General features: G+C 41.4%; 1 protein-coding gene across 6 annotated transcripts in view; it reads left to right on the plus strand.

The window, feature by feature from the left end:
* Positions 1 to 9,399, plus strand: part of CYSLTR2 (cysteinyl leukotriene receptor 2) — a 30,589-nt gene extending 21,190 nt beyond the window's left edge. For 4 of the 6 annotated variants that reach the window (XM_032874071.1, XM_032874072.1, XM_032874075.1 and 1 more), the window contains one exon: positions 5,824 to 9,399. In XM_032874071.1, the coding sequence (XP_032729962.1) occupies positions 5,825 to 6,862 (1,038 nt within the window). In that variant the 5' untranslated portion in view covers position 5,824 and the 3' untranslated portion in view covers positions 6,863 to 9,399. Of the gene's footprint in view, positions 1 to 1,094; positions 1,130 to 2,373; positions 2,390 to 5,823 lie in introns of those variants that run through there. The other 2 variants (XM_032874076.1, XM_032874074.1) reach the window with 2 other exon arrangements.
* The last annotated feature ends 15,178 nt before the right edge of the window (positions 9,400 to 24,577 follow it).

A 24,577-nucleotide genomic window follows, 5' to 3' on the forward strand; every position in this document is an offset into this window, starting at 1 on the left:
ATAGCCTGTTTGACAATTTTATTTTTCTTTCTAAGTATGAGCCAACCAACCAACAAAATTAAATCAGGGATATGCAAGGGAGAATCTAGAAAGTCCATGCAATGTATGGACACCTTGGTTACTAAGATAACCAATCATGGGATTTTATATACATATATATACATATATATGTATATATATATGTGTGTGTGTGTGTGTGTGTGTGTGTGTGTGTGTGTATATATACACATACATATATAGATGAGGAAAGGAGGGTAGCTTGGTTTAATGTTACAGCAATGGATGGTGATGTTTTAAGGGAAACCAACAAAATTGTGTAGGAGGTTATGTGATTGGCTGAAGAGTCCCAAGTCATTTCTATCAATAGGAAGTTCTGTACAACAAGGAAACTATTTATTTATTTTAAGTAATCCCTACACCCAATGTGGGGCTTGAACTCAGGACCCAGAGATCAAGAGTTCCATTCCCAGCCTACTGAGCCAACCAGGTGCCCCCAACAGGGAGATTATTAAGTTTAGTGGAGATCATAAAACTAAGTGGCAAAGTGGACTTAAGGCCTCTAGAAGCCTTGCTGGAGCTCCTGGAGCTCTTAAACAATATGGTTACATAGTGGCTGCTAGTTAAAACATTAAATTCTTGTGATTTGTCCCAAAGTAAGATTGTCATAAAATAAGTTTTTAAAAAGGATTTGTGGTCACTACCCCTTTTAGTTAAATACAAATTTATATGTTTAATCTTAAATTTTAAACAACTTAATGAAAATGGTGGAATATTGCTTAATTCATAAATCCCATGGAGGAAATTCAGTTTAGCCAATGGAAAAATCAACCCTGGCCTTGTTCAAATCAAAATATTGTGCTGACACTAGTTGTCATATACTAAATTAATTTTTTAAAGACTCTGAAACATACCAAAATTGGTATCTTCTTTTAACTTGTATATAATGCCCTTTCTTTTTTTCCTTACAACTGTAATAATAAAAGCTATTAATGTAAATACACGTTTAGTGTCCGCAAAATGAAATACATCTTAATAAATTTGTCTTCTTTTATTTCAGACATTTTGCCTGTTTATCTACACCGTATGTTCCTAGAAATGTGCACAAAAAGAGTGAGGGGCTCGTGATCAGGTAATCATTCATTTCCTAAGAGAGGAAAAAAAGAGAGAGAGGAATTGAAAGAAGAAAAAAAAGGCAATGAATCATGGAACACTTCATCAAAAACTAATGATGTACTGTATGGTGACTAACATAACAATTAAAAAAAAAAGAAGAGGAACACTTTAGATGAATATGACATTAACACTAAAAAAATACAATTTTTACATGAATTACATTGAATTTTTTTTTAAAGATTTTATTTATTTGACAGACAGAGATCACAAGTAGGCAGAGAGGCAGACAGAGAGAGAGAGAGAGGAGGAAGCAGGCTCCCTGCTGAGCAGAGAGCCTGATGCGGGGCTCGATCCCAGGACCCTGGGATCATGACCTGAGCTGAAGGCAGAGGCTTTAACCCACTGAGCCACCCAGGTGCCCCAATTATATTGAATATTGAATGAGACTTGAATGCATGAAATAAATCCTGCTAGGTTATGGTGCATAATTCTTTTTGTAATATTGCTAAAATTTTTTTTGCTAATATTTTGGTAAGAGATATTGTGTTGGTATTCATAAGAAATATTGATTTGTAGTTTTTTGTTTTATACTGTGTCTGGTTTTGATATCAAGGTAATAGTAGCTTCATAAAATAAATTGAGAAGTGTATCCTCCTCTCCCATTTTCTGGAAGAGATTTTATGGAATTGGTGTTAATTCTTATTTAAATAAGGTAGAATTTGGTAGAATTCTCCAGTGATACCACCTGGACTTGGAGATTCCTTTTGAGAGTTTAAATTGTAATTTTCTCAGTAGGTCTGAAGTAGGTTGTTTTTTTTTTAAGGAATTAGTCCATTTCACCTAAGTTATCAAATTTACGCATGTAGAGGTATTCATAGTATTCCCTTATACTTCTGATGTTTGTAGTGTCTATAATTATGTCCCCTGTTTCATTCTTGATAATGGCAATTTATGTCTGCTCTATTATTACCTTTGTCTATCTTGCTATAAGTTTGTTGATTGTAATTATCTTTTCAAAGAACAAGTTGTTTCTTTCATTGATTTTTCTCTATATTTTTCTGTTTTTAATTTCCTTGATTTCTGCTTTTACCTTTATTATTTCCCTCATTTTGCTTGCTTTGGGCTTATTTCACTTTTTTTTTTTTTTTTTTTTTTTTTTTTTAAAGTAGGCTCCATGCTCGGCTTGGAGCCCCATGCAGGGCTTGAATTCATGACCCTGAGATTAAGACCTGAGCTGAGATTAAGAGTTGGACACCTAAACTACCGAGCCACCCAGGTTCCCTGAGTTTATTCCACTTTTAAAGGGGTTTGGTTTCTTTTTACCTTCTTGAGATGGTAGCCTAGATGACTGATTTAAAACTTTTTCTTTGGTCCTGTATGCATTTAGTGTTATACAGTTTTCTGTCAGCTTTGCTTTGGCTATACTCCACAAATTTTGATATGGTGCATTTTCATTTTTATTTAGTTCAGTAGATTATTGGTTTCCCTTGAGACTTCCTCTTTGACCCATGGAGTATTTAGAAGTGTGTTGTTAGTTTCCAAAAATTTGGGGATTTTCTATATTTCTGCTATTGATTTCTAGTTTGATTCCATAGTAGTTATAGAGCACACTCTGTATGATTTCAATTCTTTTAAATCTGTTGAGGTTTGTTTTATGGCCCAGGATGTGGTTTATTTGGGTATATGTTCTGTGGGCACTTGAAAAAATGTGTTTTCTGCAGTTGCTGAATAGAGTATTTTATAAATGACAGTTGGTTCCTGTTGGTTGATGTTGTATTTGAGGTGTTCCATATTCTTGCTGAGTTTTTGCCTATTTGCTCTATCTGTTATTGAGACAGGGTTTTGAAATTACCAACTATAACAGTGGACTTGTGTATTTCTCCTTTCAATTCTATCAGTTTTCCTTCACATAGTTTGCAACTCTGTTGTTTGGTGCATACACATTTTGAACTGGTATGTCTTTTTGGCAGATAAACTCTTTTATCATAATATAAATGTCCCTCTCCCAGAATTTTCTCTGTTCTGAAGTTTACATTATCTGATATTAAGAGCCAACCCTTATTTCCTTTGATTAATGTTTGCATGACACTTGTTTTTCATCCTTTTACTTTCAACCTGCCAATACTATAATTTGAAGTGAATTTATTATATAAGCATATATTTATATACATATATAATCTGTACTTTAATTGGCATCTTTAGACTATTTATGTTTAATGTAATTATTTTTTTATTAGAGATAAGTCTGCCATTTTATTGTATTTTTCTATTTGCATTATTTATTTTCTTTTTCCTATCTTCCTGGTGATTATTTGAACACTTTTCAGAATTCCGTTTTGATTTAGCTCTTGTGTATTTGAGCATATCTCTTTGTATAGCTTTTATTATTATTTTTTTTAAATTTCTTTTCAGCGTAACAGTATTCATTGTTTTTGCACCACACCCAGTGCTCCCTGCAATACGTGCCCTCCCCAATACCCACCACCTGTTCCCCCAACCTCCCACCCCCCACCCCTTCAAAACCTTCAGGTTGTTTTTCAGAGTCCATAGTCTCTCATGGTTCATCTTCCCCTCCAATTTCCCTCAGCTCCCTTCTCCTCTCCATTTCCCCATGTCCTCCATGCTATTTGTTATGCTCCACAAATAAGTGAAACCATATGATAATTGACTCTCTCTGCTTGACTTATTTCACTCAGGATAATCTCTTCCAGTCCCGTCCATGTTGCTACAAAAGTTGGATATTCATCCTTTCTGATGGAGGCATAATACTCCTTAGTGTATATGGACCACATCTTCCTTATCCATTCATCCGTTGAAGGGCATCTTGGTTCTTTCCACAGTTTGGCGACCGTGGCCATTGGTGCTATAAACATTGGAGTACAGATGGCCCTTCTTTTCGCTACATCTGTATCTTTGGGGTAAATAGCCAGTAGTGCAATTGCAGGGTCATAGGGAAGCTCTATTTTTAATTTCTTGAGGAATCTCCACACTGTTCTCCAAAGTGGCTGCATCAACTTGCATTCCCACCAACAGTGTAAGAGGGTTCCCCTTTCTCCACATCCTCTCCAACACATGTTGTCTCCTGTCTTGCTAATTTTGGCCATTCTAAGTGGTGTAAGTTGGTATCTCAATGTGGTTTTAATTTGAATCTCCCTGATGGCTAGTGATGATGAACATTTTTTCATGTGTCTGATAGCCATTTGTATGTCTTCACTGGAGAAGTGTCTGTTCATATCTTCTGCCCATTTTTTTATATGATTGTCTGTTTTGTGTGTGTTGAGTTTGAGGAGTTCTTTATAGATCCTGGATATCAACCTTTTGTCTGTACTGTCATTTGCAAATATCTTCTCCCATTCCGTGGGTTGCCTCTTTGTTTTGTTGATTGTTTCCTTTGCTGTGCAGAAGCTTTTGATTTTGATGAAGTCCCAAAAGTTTTTGCTTTTGTTTCCTTTGTCTTTGGAGACGTATATTGAAAGAAGTTGCTGTGGCTGATATCGAAGAGGTTACTGCCTATATTCTCCTCTAGGATTCTGATGGATTCCTATCTCACGTTGAGGTTTTTTATCCATTTTGAGTTTATCTTTGTGTATGGTGTAAGAGAATGGTCGAGTTTCATTCTTCTATATATAGCTGTCCAGTTTTCCCAGCACCATTTATTGAAGAGACTGTCTTTTTTTCCACTGTATATTTTTTCCTGTTTTGTCAAAGATTATTTGACCATAGAGTTGAGGGTCCATATCTGGGCTCTCTACTCTGTTCCACTGGTCTATGTGTCTGTTTTTATGCCAGTACCATGCTTTCTTGGTGGTGATCACAGTGTTGTAGTAAAGCTTGAAATCAGGTAACGTGATGCCGCCAGTTTTATTTTTGTTTTCAACACTTCCTTAGCAATTCGGAGTCTCTTTTGATAATGGCTGCTCTAGGTGTTACATTATACATATGTCACTAACCACAGTCTATTGACATCATCATTTTACCAACTCAAGCAAAGTGTGGAAAACTTACCTCTTTTGTGTCCCTTTACCCTCCCCCAATTACAATAAATTATCTTTAAAAATTCCCCTACATCATATCAAATCCCATCAATGTTAGAGTTTTTGTTTCAATCATTAAACATAACTTAGACTCAAAAAGAGAAGAAAATCCTCTTGTACTTATATATTTTTGCTTTTCATGTCTTACCTTTTTTTTTTGCTGTCCTCAGGTTCTTTCTTTTATTGATTCCTTTCTGTCTAGAGGACTTCTTTTAGCCATTCATTTAGGGTAGGTCTGCTGGCAACAAATTCTCTTAGTTTTTCATCATCTGAGAATGTCTTGACTTCTCCTTGAAGGGTATTTTTGCAGCATATAGAACTCTGGGGTTGGTAGAGTTTTCTTTTAGCACTTGAAAATTTGTGCCATTTCCCTTTGTCTTCCATACATTCTGATGAGCCATCTGCTCTCTGGTAGATTTAGTTGCAGTATTAGCCTAGGCACTGAGCCAAAGTTCTCCTAAGTTTGAAGCTTCAGCTTTAACAAAATAAATTAATGTTTATTTTGCATTCTAGAAATTTATTGTGACAAATAATGGAGCATACAGTAAAGACTTTTCAGATATTTTTTGACTCAAGTAGCAAAGAAAAGCTAGTATTTCTCTGTTTCATTAAAATCTGAAAAGCTGTAAGTAGTGAGCAAGAAGTAACTTTTTGTATGTGTTTTTTTTTAATCTAGGATGAAGAGAAACCTTATGTCCTTGCCTCCATCCACCTCCATACCAGAAATGGAATCCAATGGCACCTTCACCAGTAACAACAGCAATGAGAACTGTACAATTGAAAACTTCAAAAAGGATTTTTACCCTACCGTGTACCTGATAATATTTATCTGGGGAACCTTGGGAAATGGCTTTTCCATATATGTTTTCCTACAGTCTTATAAGAAGTCCACGTCTGTGAATGTTTTCATGCTAAACCTGGCCATTTCAGATTTCTTATTCACAAGTACACTACCTTTCAGAGCTGACTATTACCTCAGAGGCTCCAATTGGATATTTGGGGACCTGGCCTGCAGGATTATGTCTTATTCTATGTATGTCAACATGTACAGCAGCATTTATTTCCTGACTGTGCTAAGCATCGTGCGTTTCCTGGCAACTGTTCACCCCTTCCGGCGCCTCCATGTCACCAGCACCAGGAGTGCCTGGACTCTGTGTGGGATCATATGGTTCCTTATCATGGCTTCCTCAGCAGTGCTTCTGAACAATGGCTCTGAGCGGAATGGCAGTGTCACATTATGCTTAGAGCTGAATATGCGTAAAATCTTTAAACTGCAGACCATGAACTACATTGCCTTGGTGATGGGCTTCCTGCTGCCATTCTGCATGCTCAACATTTGTTACCTGCTGATCATTCGAGCTCTGTTAAAGGTGAAGATCCCAGAACTGGGTGTGCGGGTTTCTCACAAGAAGGCTCTTCTCACCATCATCATTGCCTTGATCATCTTCCTCCTGTGTTTCCTGCCCTATCATGTACTGAGAACCCTCCACCTGCTTGCGTGGGAAGTGGATGTATGCAGAGACAAGCTGCATAAAGCTGTGGTCATCACACTGGCCTTGGCAGCAGCCAATCCCTGCCTCAATCCTTTGCTCTATTACTTTGCTGGGGAAAATTTTAAGGACAGGCTAAGGGCTACACTCAGAAAAGATCACCTACAGAAGACAAAGTGCAGCATTCCTGTCTGCATCTGGTTGAAAAAGGAAACACAAGTTTAAGGGTTTTGTAGGTAAGGCCTGTTCTTGTATCCTCGTGCTCACCTTCATTCACACATAGTCCCAAATAACCATATATTTACACCATTTCCAACAAAGGTCAATCAAGTCCTACTTCAAACATTTTATTAGGTGTGTTTTCAGTGGTGGAGTCTAGATGAGAAATGAAGCAGGCAAAATCTCTACTAGTCTAGCAACCTAAAATGTCAGACTGGGAAAGAAGTGCTTAGCATATTGTGTGCTTCTTTTCGTCAGATTCTGTACCAGATCTTGGTCCCATCAGGCATTCTAGATTAAGGTTAAGACAATCTCAACTTCTGCAGCTTCTCCAGCCCCTCTTATATCTTCAATCCTTTAAGATATAGCCAGTTAACAAAACTAGAGGAGGTTCCAGAGCAGATAAGAAAAGCGTCCTAGGAATTCACTGAAAAGACTTTGTGAAGAAAGTTGCCCTTTAACAGGTCCCAAATAAGAACAGTGAGAGAGAAAGGGAGAGGAGGACTGGGGCAAGAAAGGGCTGGTGAAAAGTAGGGAGAAGGAGATATTTCATTTTGTACTGAGATAGAGGCTCTAGCACACTGAAGGCAAGAAAGTTCTCTTTGCTTCTCTCTTGCCAGGAGGCTAGAAAGGATAGGAAGAGTAAGAGGAAGAACGAGGCCATTGCCTAGGATTAGAGGGATTATGGGTGAAAATACAGAGAAGAGGGAGTCAGTTTTACTCTTGGGATTTGGGTTTGGACTGACTTCACTTCAGTTCTCAGTCTTGCACATTAATCCAATGGGATGGGAGCCAGAACAGAGGAGTTTGCTCTAAGTGTTTGCGTGGGCACTGAGAGAGAGTGTGGGGTAGAGGATAAGTTGCAAAGGTTGTTGTACCCCTGAAATTCTACTAAGATTTTGGCAAAACATGAATAAGGTGGCTTTCCTTTTGAGGGAGTATAGAAAAGAACTGGATATTGGGAAGGGGTTCTTTTGTCCACTGAAACAAACCTAGGGAGACTACCAACTGCTAACTCCCAGACCACTGTACCATGAACAACTGAATGCCCTCTCCATGCTGGGCAGACTGTGCCAGACATTTCACATTCAGCAACCCCATTTAACCCTCACACCAAAGCCTTGTGTTTCTACTTCACAAATGAAAAAAACTGAAGCTCAGAGAAATTAAGAAGATTGTTCAAGTTCACACAGCTTGTAAGTGTTTAAAAAATATCTGTAGAGAAGAGATAGCTGGGTGTTTACTCCACTGCTTTCCCTACAAAACTCCAGGAAGATTGGTTGAAGGTCTGAATAAAAGTTCCCTTTCCCCATCAGGCACCTACCCCTTCTCATTTTCACAAGATACTCTCTTTGGAGTTACTGACCTCAGGTAGAGTAGAGTGTGGGAGGGAGGTGGTGGGCTCAAGCTTGGGAGAAAGGAAATGTCTTCATAGTAAACAGGAGCCCCAGGGGGGCTATCAGAATGCTGACAGACTCATATCCCATCAAAACAGGTGCCTGTAGGATCCCACTGTGGGGAAACTGTCCAACCCAAGAAAAAGTCTAACAAATACAGACTGTTGAGGATTTCCTAACACAAAAGCCAGAATCTCCCTTATTACCTACCCGACAGGGAAGCCCACACTGCAAATAATCCCTCACATTCAGAGAGCACCTAGTCAGCCTCTTAGAGCCTCACTCTTAATTATGAATAGTCAATGACCACTGCACTTGGGGGCCAGCGAGGCCAGGGGGTGGGGGCATGGGGCACAAAGGCCCAAACATGAAAAACACCTACAAATAAATGAGAGGGTAGATAGAGACATTTTGAGTATGGAAGGTCTCAACACTCTTTATCACCCTTGCACTTTTTATTAGAAACCCGCTGGAGGATGTGTTCCTCCAAAATAAGTGATTAAGCCAAGATAGGGGAAAACATGGGATCTAGGAAACAAAGAATCCAACACAGGAGAAAGGTGAAGAAAATAAGATGTTGGGGATAGCAGAAAAGAAAAAAGAAACTAATTGATTTGCACGCATTGGAGGGATTTATATTTTTCTTGAAGAACTTGGGATGAACTAGTGAAAATACATAGAAAAATAAACAAGGGAAAAGACACTGTGATCCTTGAATGCTAGCAGAAAGAAACAGTTGTTTAAGAACAGAAATATAATCATAATACACTATGTGGCTCAGCTGTAAATAATGTTTACACAGAGAATAATGTAAATAACAAAATACTGTGATACAACTTTTTTAAGAAATGAGAGGGTATGTATGCGGGGGAGAGGTGTAAGATGTCTAGATCTCCATCTTCTGTCACAGAAAATGCATAATAACTAAAGCTAGGGAATGACAAAAGCTGTAGAAAAATGTTATTTAGCAACAGGAGCTATAGTCCAGAAGAAGCAATGAAAAGGAGAGACAGGGATGGCCTCTAGGGAGTTTGGGGTAGAACAATAGGGTGGAGATTTCTATTTTTCTGTTAAGAACTTTTCAGCCATCTAACTTGTAAATATGTATTGTTGAAATAAAAATTAAGTTTAAATTAAACTTTAAAAGTCAAATGGATTCTGTGGGTTTTGTTTGTTCGTTTTCAAAGAAATGAGACAGAAAAGAAAGGTCGCCAGAAATGGGCACTGAACACTGACAGGAGAAAGGAAAGCAGGAAATGGCTAGACTTGGACTTGGGCCTCTGAAGGAGACCCACCCAGCCCTGCCATGGGAGGGGAGACCCCTCTTGGGATGGCTGGAATCACTTCCTAGGATCAGAGATTATTTAGTATATCCGGATATTTTTTAGAGACAAGCAGCAGAAAACCCAACTCCGAGTGGCTTAAACAATCACTATCTCACATAACTTAACATCCAGAGAGAAGTTGGACTTCAGGCACTATAGAGCAGAGGCTTCTGTGAGCCTTATTCTCCAAGCATCGGCCCTGTCTGATGGCTGAATCCCCTCATGGGAACAAGCTGATTGCAAGCAGCCTGAGGCTACATGCTTCCTTTCTTATATCCAGGAGAAGAAACAGGGTATCTCCTGTTCCAAACATTTAACCAAAGTCATTAGGCTTCCTTTTGATCAGAACACTCAGATTACACCCCAGCTCCTAAACTAGACCAAGGAAGGATTTCTCAGATGCAGCAAGGATGGTCAACGTCTACACCTGCAGGAGGGTTAAACCCACAGAAATCTCAGCTGGGAGAAGGGTGAAATGGGACTGCAGAGGCCACATAGTGAGTCACCTGCACCACAAGTGAGGTGGAGAAGAGCTGCCAGCCAGCCAGGCATCCAAGCCCAACACGGCTGGTACCTATGTAGTGGCCCCAGCAGCTCAGGAGTGTGAAGGAATGATGTGTTAGAAGAAAGACAAAAGCTAAAGTAGGAGTTTATATTGTAAACTCATAAGGATTTTCAAAAGGTGATTAGAAATCTCAACAACTCTCCACGGGTAAGACAGCCCAGGTAAAGTTGGGATACCTGAGAGCGACCGACATCCTTGGAATCAACAGTAATGGAGGGGTTGTGAGTCATTGTGTCTTTAAATCTATGGTGCCTGGGCATGTGTGTATGTGGGTGTGTGAGAGAATACATGCTTAATGACTTATTTTTCCTTTTTCCAAGACTTTGCCTTTCTCCAGTCAGGGTGAAGCATCTCATCTGGTAAAGAATGTTGTCCTTGAGGAAGAAAACAAAATGGAATTCTTTATTTACCAAAGTGAAAGCCAAGAGTGTCCCAAAGTTTTAGATACAGTTCTTTTTGTTTGAAAGATTAGATAGCCCCTCAAGCAAGTACACAAATTGTTCAGCTGGGAGAACGGATGTTTGTTGTGTCAGCTTTAGACGAATTATGATACTGCAACTCTGTTTTTTCAGTGGGGACCTAAGAAGCAAATGCCATTAAGTTTTGTAACTATTTTGAATGACCAGTTCTCTGCGTTGGATTTAATTAAGATGACTTACAATTTATTCTGCAGCAAAAATGTTGTTAAACTGACCAAAAACAGGTTTACAAGGAGAGATGGACAAGAGAGATGGCTTTCTACAGAGCTTTCATTTTTCTTCCTGGAAAAGGGCTTGAAAATAGAGACCCTGTTGGGGAGAATGGAGGTAGGTGGGAGGGGGTAATCCAGAGAATATGGTGATAGGAGATCCTTCCTCTAAGATATTTTTGTCCACAAGTAGATAGGGGCAGCTACTCATGGCTAATAAAAGCCACAAGGAGAGTCTTAACAATAGAGAACTTGTTAAAAAGTTAGTGTGTATTTGAAAGCTCTAATAAGCAGAGTATAGCAGTGATGTGAAAATCCACAGAGAGTTCAAAGATACATATATAGGAATGGAGGTTAATTTACATGGGGAGTTGGAAAGGTTTCAGAAGTTTCAGCTGCATGAAAATTCTAAGCGCAGGGACTCATGGTCCTTCCCCTGCTTCGTTGTCCCCAAAGATCCTTGCATGCCAAGCGTGGGACAGACATAGCAGGGCCTGTGGGACATGGAAGGAAGCTACTACAGCCTGTGTTGGCTCATGTGGAACATCAGGACCTTTGCATAACCCTCAAGTCAGGGAAAAACAAACTCTTGTATAACTCTCAAGTTGGGGAACCCGTATAACGGCCAAGATGGAATTTCCTATTAGCCTTGTGGGATAGATGCTTCAAGTCTGCTGTAAATTAATTTTCTTAAAATGAAGCATGATGCTTTCTTTATTCACAAGATCTTTCAAACAAACAAAAATGTTTGAATTAAGGAAGACTAAAACTGTTACTTCTGTTCTTACTCCCTACTCTAAGAATTAGAATCTTCTTTTTTTTAGGTTTTATTTCTTTTTTTTAAAGATTTTATTTATTTATTTAACAGACAGAGATTACAAGTAGGCAGAGAGGCAGACAGAGAGAGAGAGAGAGGAGGAAGCAAGCTCCCTGCTGAGCAGAGAGCCCGATGTGGGGCTTGATCCCAGGACTCTGGGATCATGACCTGAGCCCAAGGCAGAGGCTTTAACTCACTGAGCCACCCAGGCACCCCTAGATTTTATTTCTAAGTAATCTCTATACCCAACGTGGGGCTCAAGCTCACAACCCCAAGATCAAGAGTCACCCAGGCACCCCAGAAATAGAATCTTATTAGTCCCACCACACTTATTTATGTACCCCTGATCCTGGAGGTAACCGTTATTCTGAATTTTGTGTTAAAAATTCCTTTACCATATAAATGCATCTCCGAGCACCCCCTAAACGACATAGGTTTTAACCATGTGGGTCCACTTTTTTGTGGAGTTTTTTCTATAAATACAGCGCTGCTGTATTTATAAATGTATTTTTCCCTTGTACTGTAAATGTATTTTTCCCTTCCTTATGATTTTCTTAATAAGATTTTCTTTTCTCTTGCTTATTTTATTGTAAGAATTCAGTATGTAATCCCTATAATATACAAAATATGTATTACATACCATTTATATTTCATCAGTAAGACTTCTGGTCAAGAGTAGGCTATTAGTTAAATTTTGGGGGAGCCAGAACTTATACGTGGATTTTCAGTTGTACGAGAGGTCAGCACCCCCAATACTCACATTGTTCAAGGGGCAACTGAATTTAGTTTGAATGTTTTTGCTCTTTCTAGAAATAGTTTCTATGGTAACAGTTTTTTCCATTCAGCTTTATCTTCTTGAGGTTCAATCATGATACTACTGCTGGTACGAGCATAACATTTAATTATCCATACTTCTGTTAATGGAGACAGATTATTGTCAGTTTTTTTCTTTTGGAAACAATGGCTCTACGAATATTCCCATACATGTCTTTCAGTGTGCACATGTAAAAACTTGTCTAGATTATATATTTAGGAATGTGTTCATGATCAACAATTCTATGTAATACTCAACTCTTTTCCAAACTGGCTTTACCAATTCAAACCCCTGATAGCAGTGTACGAGAACTTCCACATATCTGTCTCTTTGGAAGCATTTGAGATGGTTAGACTTTTAACCTGTTGAAACCTGGGGAGTTTCAAGTGACTTTCAATGTGGTGTTCATGTTTCACTGTGATTTTCATATATTATTTACACTTAGGGAGTTAACCAATAAACTCTCACAAAAGGAAATTTAAAGATTGTACTTTTGGCAAAAGAAGAATGGTAACAGATGGGCATTCTGAAATGCAAGAAGGAGCAGTGAACAAAGATATAGATAAATATATGGGTAAATCAAGAGTTCTAGACTGATAGCTAGAGTGACTGTCTTCTGCTTTTCGTCGTTGCCAATGAGAAGTCAGCTGTCCAGTTCCTTTAATAGTGATAGCTACCATTTATTAATCCCAGATACTCTTCTAGGAAATATGTGTGCATTTTCGTATAGTACAAGAAATTGAAAATGGTATTAATCATATTTTATAGATGGAAAAACTAAAGTCATAGAGAGGTAAAGTAACTTGCTAAGATGTACTTGCAAAGGATAGAAGTGGCATTGAAACCCAGTCAGTGAATTCCGGAGCTCATGCCCTTAGCCACCACACTTGCCACTTAGACCTTATTTGCTTCTATACCACACTAAACTATAGTGTGATACTGCTTCATAAGTGAGTTGACTTTCTTGCTGGTTGGTCTTGAGATCTTCTCTTTATCTCTTGTATTCTGAAATATTACTTTGATGCATATCATTTTTGCTGCTTCTCATCCATGGTGATTTGGTGTGTTTTGTGATTTTTGACTCCAGGCCCCTGTTCTTTGGAGCCTGATGAGTGGGAATCTTTTGAGGCTTATGTGGCTTTCCTCCAGAGAAGTTTTATGTTTATTTCTGCTAAGTTCCTGGATGCATTCCAATCCTGGGACCACATTAAATTAAATTCACTACTCGATCTTTTTTATACCATGTAACACCGAGCATAAGTCCGAAACTGATGGGTGTTTATAAGCTAGGAACAGACAGACAAACCACCAACAGAACACAAAGAAAAAAGAATTCTAGTTTAAATGATGTTTTTTTTTTTTTTTTTTTTTGGGAAAATGAGCTGTTTATCTTAACCCTTAAATAAAAGGCAGAGTTTAATGGGCAGACACTGAGGAAGAGTAAAAGGGAAGGGCATTTTAGTTGAAGGACGTGGGTAAAGACCCAACCCAACAAAATCTAGTGCTTTTTGGAAATTGTAAGCAATCTGATGTGAACTGGTGGGCATATAGCCTCCTGGTGGAGCGGGTTGGGGAAGGCAATGGTTGTGCTTCAAGTCTGTAAAAGCAGGTTGGGTAGGATCATGGGTGATTGTGGGCATGATTCAAGAGACACTGGGGAGTCATGGAACACTTCTGAGGAAGACTGTATGATGACTAGAGTCATCTGCATACAAGGAACGTTGCTCTTTAAGGAACATGTAGACTAGATCTTCAGTGTAAATATAGTACAATGCCCCACAGCCGGTTGGAATTCATTCTTCATTATGTTCAATTGAATGTGATTCATTCTGTCTTCTCTGTTGGAGGAGCTATGTACAAATTAATTTTATTAAGTTTGCCTGCAAGGAAATGTCACGTCTTTTTTTTTTTTAAGATTTTATTTATTTATTTGAGAAAGAGTGTGTGAGCAGGGGGAGGCACAGAGGGAGAGGGAGAAGCAGACTACCGCACCCCTCTCCCCCAGCAAGGAGCCTAACATAGGACTTGATCCCAGAACCCCGGAATCATGACCCAAGTGTCTGAGTTCACAGACACTTAACCCACTGAGTCACCCAGACACTCCCACGAAATGGTGAAAGCCTTTGAGCACAGGAGCCACTCACTTTGCAAATCAGTGACTCTCCTCACCAGTTCTAAGATTGCCTAATGTTGGCCACATTTAAACTAGTACTTCTTAGTTTGGGCTGAATCAACTCTTCAGCTTTTAAAACAAACAGACAAACAAACACACTAACCCACACCTGGAAATTCTTATTGAATATATTTGTAGTCATGTTAGATTATCTGTGTTTTTTAAAAGCTTCACTAGTGCTCCTCATGGTGTATAAATTCAGATACTCTTTTCAGAATGTTGCCGACCTCCAACTGCCTTCTTTGGAAAAAGCTGAATTATTTTTTTAGAAATGGTTCTCCGTTTCAGATTTGAATATATGCCAAAGTAGCTCCTGAGTCTGTGAGTTCTACTTCAAAGGAAAATAAATCTGAAAAAGAAACATGCTTATAAAGGATAAAGCGTTTTAACACTGAGTCAAATGAGCTGAGACCCAGCCTCAGTTCTGATACTTTCCATCCACGTGACCTTGGGCAAAGGACTTTGATGTTTTGCCTTAGTTTTCTCATCTGTAACATGGAAGTGACATACTTGCCCCATTTGCAAAGTAGTGGTGAGAACAAAATAAAATATGAAAACGCATGTCAGTCCTCTCAGAATCTACAAAACCCTGCAGAAATGCAAGTTGTCATGACTACTAGATGCTTTGTGTAAGCTGATCTTTTATTAATTATTTACTTTTCATTAATTATGAGTCGGTCTCTAATTTGTTCTTCGTAGTTGAGTTTTGTTATTTTGAGGGTTCTGAAAACACATACTCATGTTCCTACTTAAAAGAATGCAGTGATTATGCTGGGCGTAATGCAGCTCTGGACAAAAGGGAGTCCAGAAGACAGCGCTGGCCCTTGTGATGAGGGAGAAGCGAGCCTCCTGGACCTGCTCTAGGCGGTTCCCCCAGATCCTGTAAGAAAAAAGAACTTTTGTCCTCTGCGTAAGAAGTGAGGTCATGGAAGCCAAATTCATTGTGACTCAGAGCAACTCTGGGTCTCCCTCACCTCTCAAATGTAGACACCTATAAACAGCTTCTTACGTAAATATACTTTGTTACTTCCAGAAATATGGGAACAAAGCCAGAATCTCGAAAGATAAAGGTTAGATGATCAAAGATGTGTGCTAGAAATAAAAAATTACCCCAAACCTGGTTGAACTCAGTCCTGACCGCCTGTTCTTTAGGGAGGGTTGACATTCACAAGCTTAAACTGAAGGTTAGGGGTCTTACCTAACCTTTGTGGTGGTTTGTTCCATTTTGCCACAAGGCTGCAAGAAATGCAGCCCTCACAGCATGGTGGGGACTAGGCTGTGGGTCACAAACAAGACTCAAGGCTATGGTTTGGGGAAGCAGTTTGGAGCAACAGGTAGGCTGGGGGCTCGCAGTCTGGAAGGCCTGTGTCTGAACTCTCGGTCTGGAGTCCTCAGGCACGGAAGGCACTCCTTCGAAGTTTTCATTTGCTAGTCGGTAAGCCTGAAAATATTGAGCTCTGTCTCGTGGGGCTGTGAAGATGACATAGGACAACGTATGTAAAAGCACCTAGCAAAGTACTCGTATAGGGTAGGCCTCCCTGAGATGCTCTCCCCTAAACACCACCATCCTCCATCTGCAAGTTACTTTGGACAACTTGGACTTGGACAAGTCACTTTGCAGACATCTTAAGTTTAGTCGGTTTGTACTTCCCTGAAGGGAAGCCTTTGGGCTATTTGGATAATACTCCAGAGAAAACTGCTTCATTTGAATAATTCCGTGCATTTCCCGTGCACATTCATTCCTGTAACCTGTGTGAAGTCAGGGGCTTGTGTGGTCCGGCTACAGCAGGGAAGGCACACTCACATAAACACCGGCAGGAGTAATTAAGCAATTAGAATCTTTATTACATCCCTTCAAGAAAGTGCCCAAGAGGATTTATTTTCTTTGGCTACAGCAAGGCTCCCCCCATCCTTCTCTCTGTCATTATCTCTCAAATGTCTGGCAGCTGCTTTGGGGTATCTCTGCACACCCCCTACTCCACACTGTTAACAGCCCCCCCACTTCTTCCCATTGTTTTGTTACCTTGGGGCAGTGCATATGTTGTAATCTTACATATACATTTATTAAGCTTATTAGCATTGCCTTGAACATCAAATAATCAACAGCCTCCCAAATAGTCCTAGACTATGTACATAACTAATAAATCAAAATATATAAATATAATAATATATAATAAGGTATAATAAATATATAAGTATAGTAAGTAATATATATACTAAGGTATTTTTTTTGAAATACTTAAACATTGCAAACCTATTTCAATACTTTTAAATGTTTAATTAAATTTACAAATGTATTAGAGTCTTGTAAATATTTTACCACTTTAAGAGACAATACTTAGAAGGCAATAATGATTACAAAAATCAGTGCATTTACATTCAACAAATAACAAGATTATTAACTTTATAGGAAAAAAAGCCTCCTCATCTAAAAATCTGACACTCCCAAAATGCTTTCACAACTATTTTCTACACATACATTATTACTGAGAAAAATTTCCTGTAATAGATCGCACATGTGTATCCTTATATTCTTGTCAATACAACACTTTGCATGAATAATGTCAGCAACTATTTATTCAGTTGAATTTTGTACCTACGATTTCCTCCACAGCATTGGTAGGATCATCTCCATTTTACAGATGAAGATACAAAACCACAAACAAGTTAGGGCATCTTGGATTCCGAATTATCCCCTCCTCAGCCCTTCTGCAAGCAAAACTGCCTTTCCCGGGAGTCAGAGGGAATGCCCTTCTCCAATCTGATGGTGAGGTAGGCCATGGCCTGGCTTGCTTGAGGTCCAGTGATGCGAAGGAAAACAGAACTCATCGGAGTGTATATTAGTCTGCTCAGACTCCCATAACAAAATACTACAGACTGTGTAGCTTCAAATGTAGACATTTATTTTTTCTGTTTTGGAGGCTAGAAGTCCAAGATCAAGGTGCCCTTGGGGTTGGTTACTGAGGAGGCCTCTCTTCCAGACTTGCAGAGAACTACCACCTCCCTGTGTCCTGCAATGGCCTTTCCTCTGTACACACAAACAGAAAGACAGTGAGACAAAGACAGAGAGAGAACTCTATCTGGTGCCTCTTCTTCTTCTTGTGAGGATACCAGTCCTATCAGATTAAGGCCCTACCCTTATGACCTTAATCCCCTCCCGAAAGGCCCCATCTCCAAAGTCCCACCTGGGGATTAGGGCCTCAGCATAAATTTGGAGGGTGACACAGTTCATTCTGCAGAAGAATGCAGCAATACATCTGAGGCGAACTACTCCTCCTTGGCCCAATGGTTCTGGGCTCTCCTTATGGCAGATTCCTCTCTCCTTGTGGGCTATGTGAACTCAAAACCTGGGAAAACTCTACGGGAAGAATAAGGGAGATGTCAGGACATTTGTCCTTTGTATTCTTGATCTTGTACATGACCTTCCCTCTGATTGTTGCCAGTGAACTGAAGGAAAGCAAACATCAAGACAGTCCAAATGATCACTTTTTCTGACCTTCAACTGGACTATCTCTTAGGAAAACTCTTCAAGAAGCAGTGTGGTACAACGTAAAGAGCTCTATATCTGGAATCAGAAGTCCTGGGTTCGAATCCCAACAGCTTATCATGGCCTATGAGCTCTCTCATGACTGAAGCTCTGGCTGTCTCCACCTCACCCCTTACACTCTTCCTCTCTTACTCCCTCCACCAATGCTGGCTTCCTGCTTCTGCTCAAAACCCACAAGCACACGCCCACCTTAGGGCCTTTGCAAAGCTGTTTCCTCTGTCTGGAAATCTGTCCCTCAGGTATTGGCTTGGACCATTCTCTTACTTCATTTATTACTTTACTTAAATGCTGCCCCTCCCAGAAAGCTCTTCTTTGACTATACTATCTAAAATGGCACCCACTCCTCTCTTCCATCAGGCCCATCCCCTGACACTGCTTGATTCCTCTTTCTAATACTTATCACCATGTGATGTTATCATACATATTTATTTGTGTGTGGCTTGTCTTTCCCGATATATTGCCGACTCCACTAGGGCAAGTTCAGTAGTTTCATTCAGGGCTGCGGCCCATGCCAAGAAGAGCCCCGGAAGCAAAGAAGCCACTCAAAACATTTTGAATGAATGACTGGGAATGAATGAGGCACCTAATCTTCGTTACGGCTTCTCTAACTTGGCTCGTCCTTACTCAGGACTAGTCCTCGGGGGGCCTCTGGCCTGTCCTTGGCCTCACGGGCGAGGGCATCTCAGTGGACTCTAGCGTGCCATCACCCTGCAGCTCCTAGAGCCATCCCCTCTGTGGCAGCTTTCAGCTTGCTGCAGACAGTGGGAAGCCAGGCTTCCATGAGCACAGGGGAGGTTCCAGAAAGGACAGGTGCCCCGAAATGGTAGAGAGGGTAGGAGTGAGGAAAAGCAAAGTTGTTGAGGGATAGCCAACATCTTAAAGGCTGGAAACTAAATAGTGCACTGCATGCAGAGTGATCTTTGCAAGAAGAAAGCCCGGGAGGGGTTTGCTAAACTTTGTGCCTAAGATAAAAGTGTTTCTGGGCTAAAGGCAGAAGCAAAGGAGCCTGACCAAGACCTACTGTCAGTGCAGAAAGGAGAGAGTGACAGCTCCATGAGACAGCGCTTGCTCACTTTCCTCTCCCTGGGGACGAGAGAGGTCCCTGTTGCATCACTGGTACCTGGTGAATTTGTAGTCTCCTTGAAGATGTGTCCTGAAGGCACCTCATAGGGGGTGTGTGTGCTGAGACCTAGCAAAAGTGGTGCATGGGAAAGAGTGAACATGGACGGCATCAAATGAAGAAGCTTCTTAGAAGAGACATCAGTGATGTGATGGAAAGCTGGGCAGCCACAAGGAGACTCCCTGGTCCCAGCAGTAACTGGCCATAGGAATCTGGGCAAGCTGCTTACTTCTTCTCTGCCTTATTTTTCTCATCAGGAAAGTGAGTCCAAATGCCACTGACTTTGTAGATTGTTTCTGAATCATATGCTGAGAATCCAGCATGGCCCTGGCATGGGAAGCTGCAATTTGCAATGCATGAAGGAGAGAGGAGGGAAGCAGGGTCTAGATGGAGAGGTGCAACTGGATGGGGAGAGAGCAGTGGGTCAGTATGGAGGATTCGGGTTAGGGCAGACAGAGGAAACTCCGGAGAAATGAAGGCCACAAAGAGGGCTGAGCCTCTAAAGGTTCAAGAAGAGGGGGTTTTTTAATGGATGGCCAGGAGGGAGCAGCTGAAGAGGAGGAGAGTGGAAGGGGAGGAAGAAGGAATCTGACAGAGACCCATGGACACTGTCGCAGCTCTGGCCCTGCTGGCTGGTAGCGCGCCCACCCCCACCCCCACCCCCCGGAAGACAACGGGGGAAGCCTAATGAAATGAATATCCAACCTGAACAGATGTGGGGAAATTAAGGCCCAGGGAAGTCTCATAGGTCTCTGCAGGAGGCAGCAGTTCGTTAACAGGAACTCATCAGGCTTGGATGCCTGCTGGGGAGGAGATGGAAACACAGTTAATGCGTCTCATCATCAAAAGCAAGAAGGAAACAAAACAGTTTGGAAGTCACTGCAAGATAGACTTTATGTAAATTTGAAATAAAGGGTTTGGTTAACCAGGTGCTCTCAGAGGGACTTCTTGATTTTGTATGTTCAAGACAGATAATCACCTTGGCTTGCATTAGAAGGCCAGTGAGCTCAGGTTTGTCCAACGGGCCATCATCCAACTCATCTCATGGATTAGTCCACCTCTTGTTGGGTTCTTTGCGTGCTGAGTGATAAGCCTCGTAGCCTCTTGTCAGATCCTTTCTCCAAGGACCAAGTCACCTCCTAGAGCATCCCATGTTACAGGCTGGTGTGGCTGGCCAGAAATTTGGAATGAACTCACTCAGATAACAATGTAATCACTACCACTTACTGAGTTCGAGATCAAAAGGATTTTCATAGAACACTAAGATGTTATTTGCATTTTTCAGTCTCGTTCTTTCATGATTGTACGGAAGAGCTTTCTAGAAGCTACATGAGGTGTGATGGCACAACAATCTGAATGAGGACACATAAGTAAATGCCAGATATTAAAGAGATTTGCAAAAATGGGAAACAATGTCACTCTTCTAGGCTTTTTTAAATTTTTAAATATAGCTTTTTTCATTAAAACATGGTTTTTAAAATTTATTTTTTAAACATGTTTTTAAAGTGTGTGATGGGCTTATTTCCTAATGAAATGAATATTTTAATGAGAAATTTAATTGAAAAGTAAATTTTAGTTTTTAATGTGGTAAGTATTGATTGATAGAATCTGCATAAACAAAGCTTTTTGAGTCTTCAATAACTTGTAAGAGTGTAAAGGGTATAAAGAGTGTAAGACCAAAATGAATGCAAAGGGCATAAGATCGTGGACTTACCTTTTCTGTACACTATCTTTAGTCTTCAGAACAGACCCCTAAGAGAAAGCCTTTGATTTCCAGCATACAGAAAACAAAAAGGAGCCTCAGAAGAAGCAAAACCTATGCCTCTAATAAGAGACAGATCTGGGATTGCCCATGCTCACTTTTCCGCCCTGCCTCCTGACATCTGCTGTAGCGAAAGGACATTTTAAGTCAGAGCAAGAAAACCACAATTAGTGATTTGCAAGAGGCAAACCTCACTCTCCACTGCTTTCCGAAAAATATTCTCTGCGTTACTTTGTCTCAAGAGAAGGAAACCAGTTGAGTTCAAAAAGACATTTCTCCATCCCTGGCTTCACTCTGAGCACCTGCTCTGGGCATTGCTAGGTCTGTGTGGGCGGGGGGTGGGGGGGGGGGGGGGTGGAGTAGGGTGTTTGTGGGTAGGGGTAGGCCGGGAAAGACCTGGACGACCACATCTGCACAGTGCCCTCTGCTGGCCGCTCGTGGCCCCAGCACTGCTTGGGGGTCACACTGCGAAAGGATTCACGGTCACTGAGGGGGTGGTGGGGCCAGAGGGGAGCGAAGCTTCAGGACTACCGGCTCACCCTCTGGTCCTCATTCATGGGTTTAGCTCCCACCCCGGGCAGGCATTAGTGCTGCTCCCAGGATAGAAAGTCGAATTGTCAGGTTTCCTCTCCCAAGGAGCTAACAGTTAAATGCAAATAAACCCTTACAGGAACATTGCTCAGATCATTCTTCCCTTACAAGACTTAATTCACTTATTTTTATTTATTTAAAGCAGCTTTAGGTTCACAGCAAAATTGAGCAGAAAGTACAGAGATTTCCCATTTATTCCTTTAACTCAGATATGCATGGCTTCCCCCACTACAAACATCCTGCCCCAGGCTGGTACGTTTGTGACCATTGATGACGCTACACGGGCACGTCATAATCACGCACGGCCCGTGCTTTATCCTCGGGTTTGCTCCTACTGTTGTGCTTCCTGTGGGTTTGAGCAGATATGTGTACCCTCGATGTGCGTGGACTAAACTGGAAGCAGGGGTCAGAGTGAGAGAGAGATTTGAAGCTGTTAGCTTGCTGGCTTTGAAAACGGAGGAGGGGGGCCACGAGCCAGAAATGTATATGGCTTCTAGAAGCTGGAAGACACCAGGAAACAATTTTCCCCCAAAGTCTCCAAAAGGAGCACAGCTTTGCATTGATTTTAGCCCAGTGAGGCTCGTATCAGGACTTCTGATCTCAGAAGCAAAAGAGAGCAAAAATCGGTGTGGGTAATAGGTTTATGGTAATTTGTTACTGCCGCAACAGGAACTGACTACTCAGAGAAGTATAAACCTCTGGGGACCCAAACACCTCAGCTGGCTGGGATGTGAGAACAAGCCCGGTGTCCAGAAGAGGGAGTCTCACCCAAGGGGCCTTCAGCGCAGCACTTTACTTTCATGAACGCCATTTGCATCAAAAACTCATTTCAGCCTTCCTCAAAATAAGGCATCTGTAGCACTGAAATGATTCCTTTCCTTATGTAAGGGGTTATTTATCGCATTATCCCATTTGAAGTGATTACTGTCATTCGTCCAATTGAATTTAATTAATTTTCATTTTTCAAGGACCCGATAGCTGCTAACTATATCCACTTGGCCAGTGGCTCGGTAAAACAATCTGGGTTTTCCCCTCTTGCGTTTATTTGCATTCTAAAACACTATATTGACTTCTCTCGGGTGAAACTGTTCTGTATGCCAGGCCATACTGGCAAACTCTCTGGTGCGAAGAGAATCCTCTAGTAAAACATGGATCAAGAATGTGGGGCAAACAGATGACCAGTAAGAACGCCGTGTTAGCTGATGGAAGAGGGTGGAAGGGCGAAGGCATCCTTCGAAGGGAACAGGCTCTGCGAGGTCCCCTCCAGGTGGAGCTGGGCTGCCAGACTGCCCATCAGAGACGGTTGCCACCAGCAGCTGCCAACAACCTCAAAGGTGCTTTCTGCTCTGCGGGGCCTATTCCTGACCTGATTTGTCTGGGGAAATTTGCAAACGGCTTTTTCATATTTGTCTTCCATTTATCTCAGAGGGAGCTCATGTCTGTGAATGCCTTCCTACCAATCGTGGCCATTCGAGGTCTCCTGTTCAGGGGCATGCTGCCTTTGGGGCTAACTGTGACCTCGGGGCTCCATCTGGGTGTCTGGTGACCCAGCTTACAGTGTCATGGTTTATTTTTGTCAATCAGCATAGACAGCAGGACTTACTCCCAGACGAGCCTGAGGGCAGTGCTCGAAAGGGCTTCAAAACAAAAGAACAAGCCTCTTGCTGGATTTACATGATGTATAATTAGACTGATATCATCATAGAATGTATTATTACACTCATCTAGAAAATTTACATGTCTATTTACATATATACAGACGATTAGACGTAGAATTTAAGGCGAAATTTTTTTTTTTTAAAAGATTTTATTTATTTATTTGACAGACAGAGATCACAAGTAGGCAGAGAGGTAGGCAGAGAGAGAGGAGGAAGCAGGCTCCCGGAAGAGCAGAGAGCCCGATGTGGGACTCGATCCCAGGCCTCCTGGGATCATGACCTGAGCCAAAGGCAGAGGCTTTAACCCACTGAGCCACCCAGGCGCCCAAGGCAAAGTTTCTTTACAGCTCCAGCAAGATTCTGCCATGCACCTTCTAGAACCTGTGATTAGTACTCTGATCAATAGTGTTGGAGCTGTGAACTGCTACAAGCTCCGGACTCACCCCACACTTCCAAATATCCCCCACAGCTGCACATCGATGCAGGCTTTCTCACGTGACACGGCACTCTCATGTGCATCAGCTCACTGATCTTCACACAACAGTCTGGTTTTAAAGTGAGGAACCTAAAGGCTAAGCGGGTAAGTAATGTGGCCGAGTTTACAGACCTCCCTAATGCTGGGCTGAAGTCAGCAAATAAGATTTGCTATTTCTTCTGTATGGTTACACCTTTTTTGGGAACTCAAAAATATCAAGAGGTCGTGAAGGTCCTAAAAAGAATGATTATCATTGTTTCAGCATATTACTGTCCCCTGGGCTTTGCATTGGGCCCTTCTGTGCACTTCTCGAGTGATCTTCCTGCTCACTTTATAGATGAGGTATCTCAGGCTCAGAGAGGTGAACCCACAAGCCTGAGGCCACACAGCTCACATCTGGTGGAGCCAAGGTTGAACTCTGTTCTGACTCCAAAGCCCATGCTCTTCCCTTTTGACTGTGTAAGCCATTTGCATGATGTCTAGCGACATCACACTCAGAACACCTGAGCCTGAGTGGCCCTGCTCTTTAGGAGCTGTGTGGCTTTGATGCCTCTCGGGGACTGTGCAGAAAATAGGGATTAAACTAGATAATGTTGGGGCTGGTGGGGAGGGGGAGAGTTGCAAGGCAAAAATGGAGACTATTCTTAAGACTCCCTTCTGGTGAGTCAAGGCACCCTTGGCCGTCTCTGAGGGAGCACTCATAGCTGCTTTCTCACGTGGCCACCTGGAGGGCTTGTGCTCTGCTGGGACGTGTCCTTTCCCACAGGAGTTTCCAAACCTCTTCACCAA

This window comes from Lontra canadensis, unplaced genomic scaffold, assembly GCF_010015895.1.
Source record: "Lontra canadensis isolate GAN:19392208 unplaced genomic scaffold, GSC_riverotter_1.0 scaffold51, whole genome shotgun sequence".
NCBI classification, from domain to species: Eukaryota; Metazoa; Chordata; class Mammalia; order Carnivora; family Mustelidae; genus Lontra; species Lontra canadensis.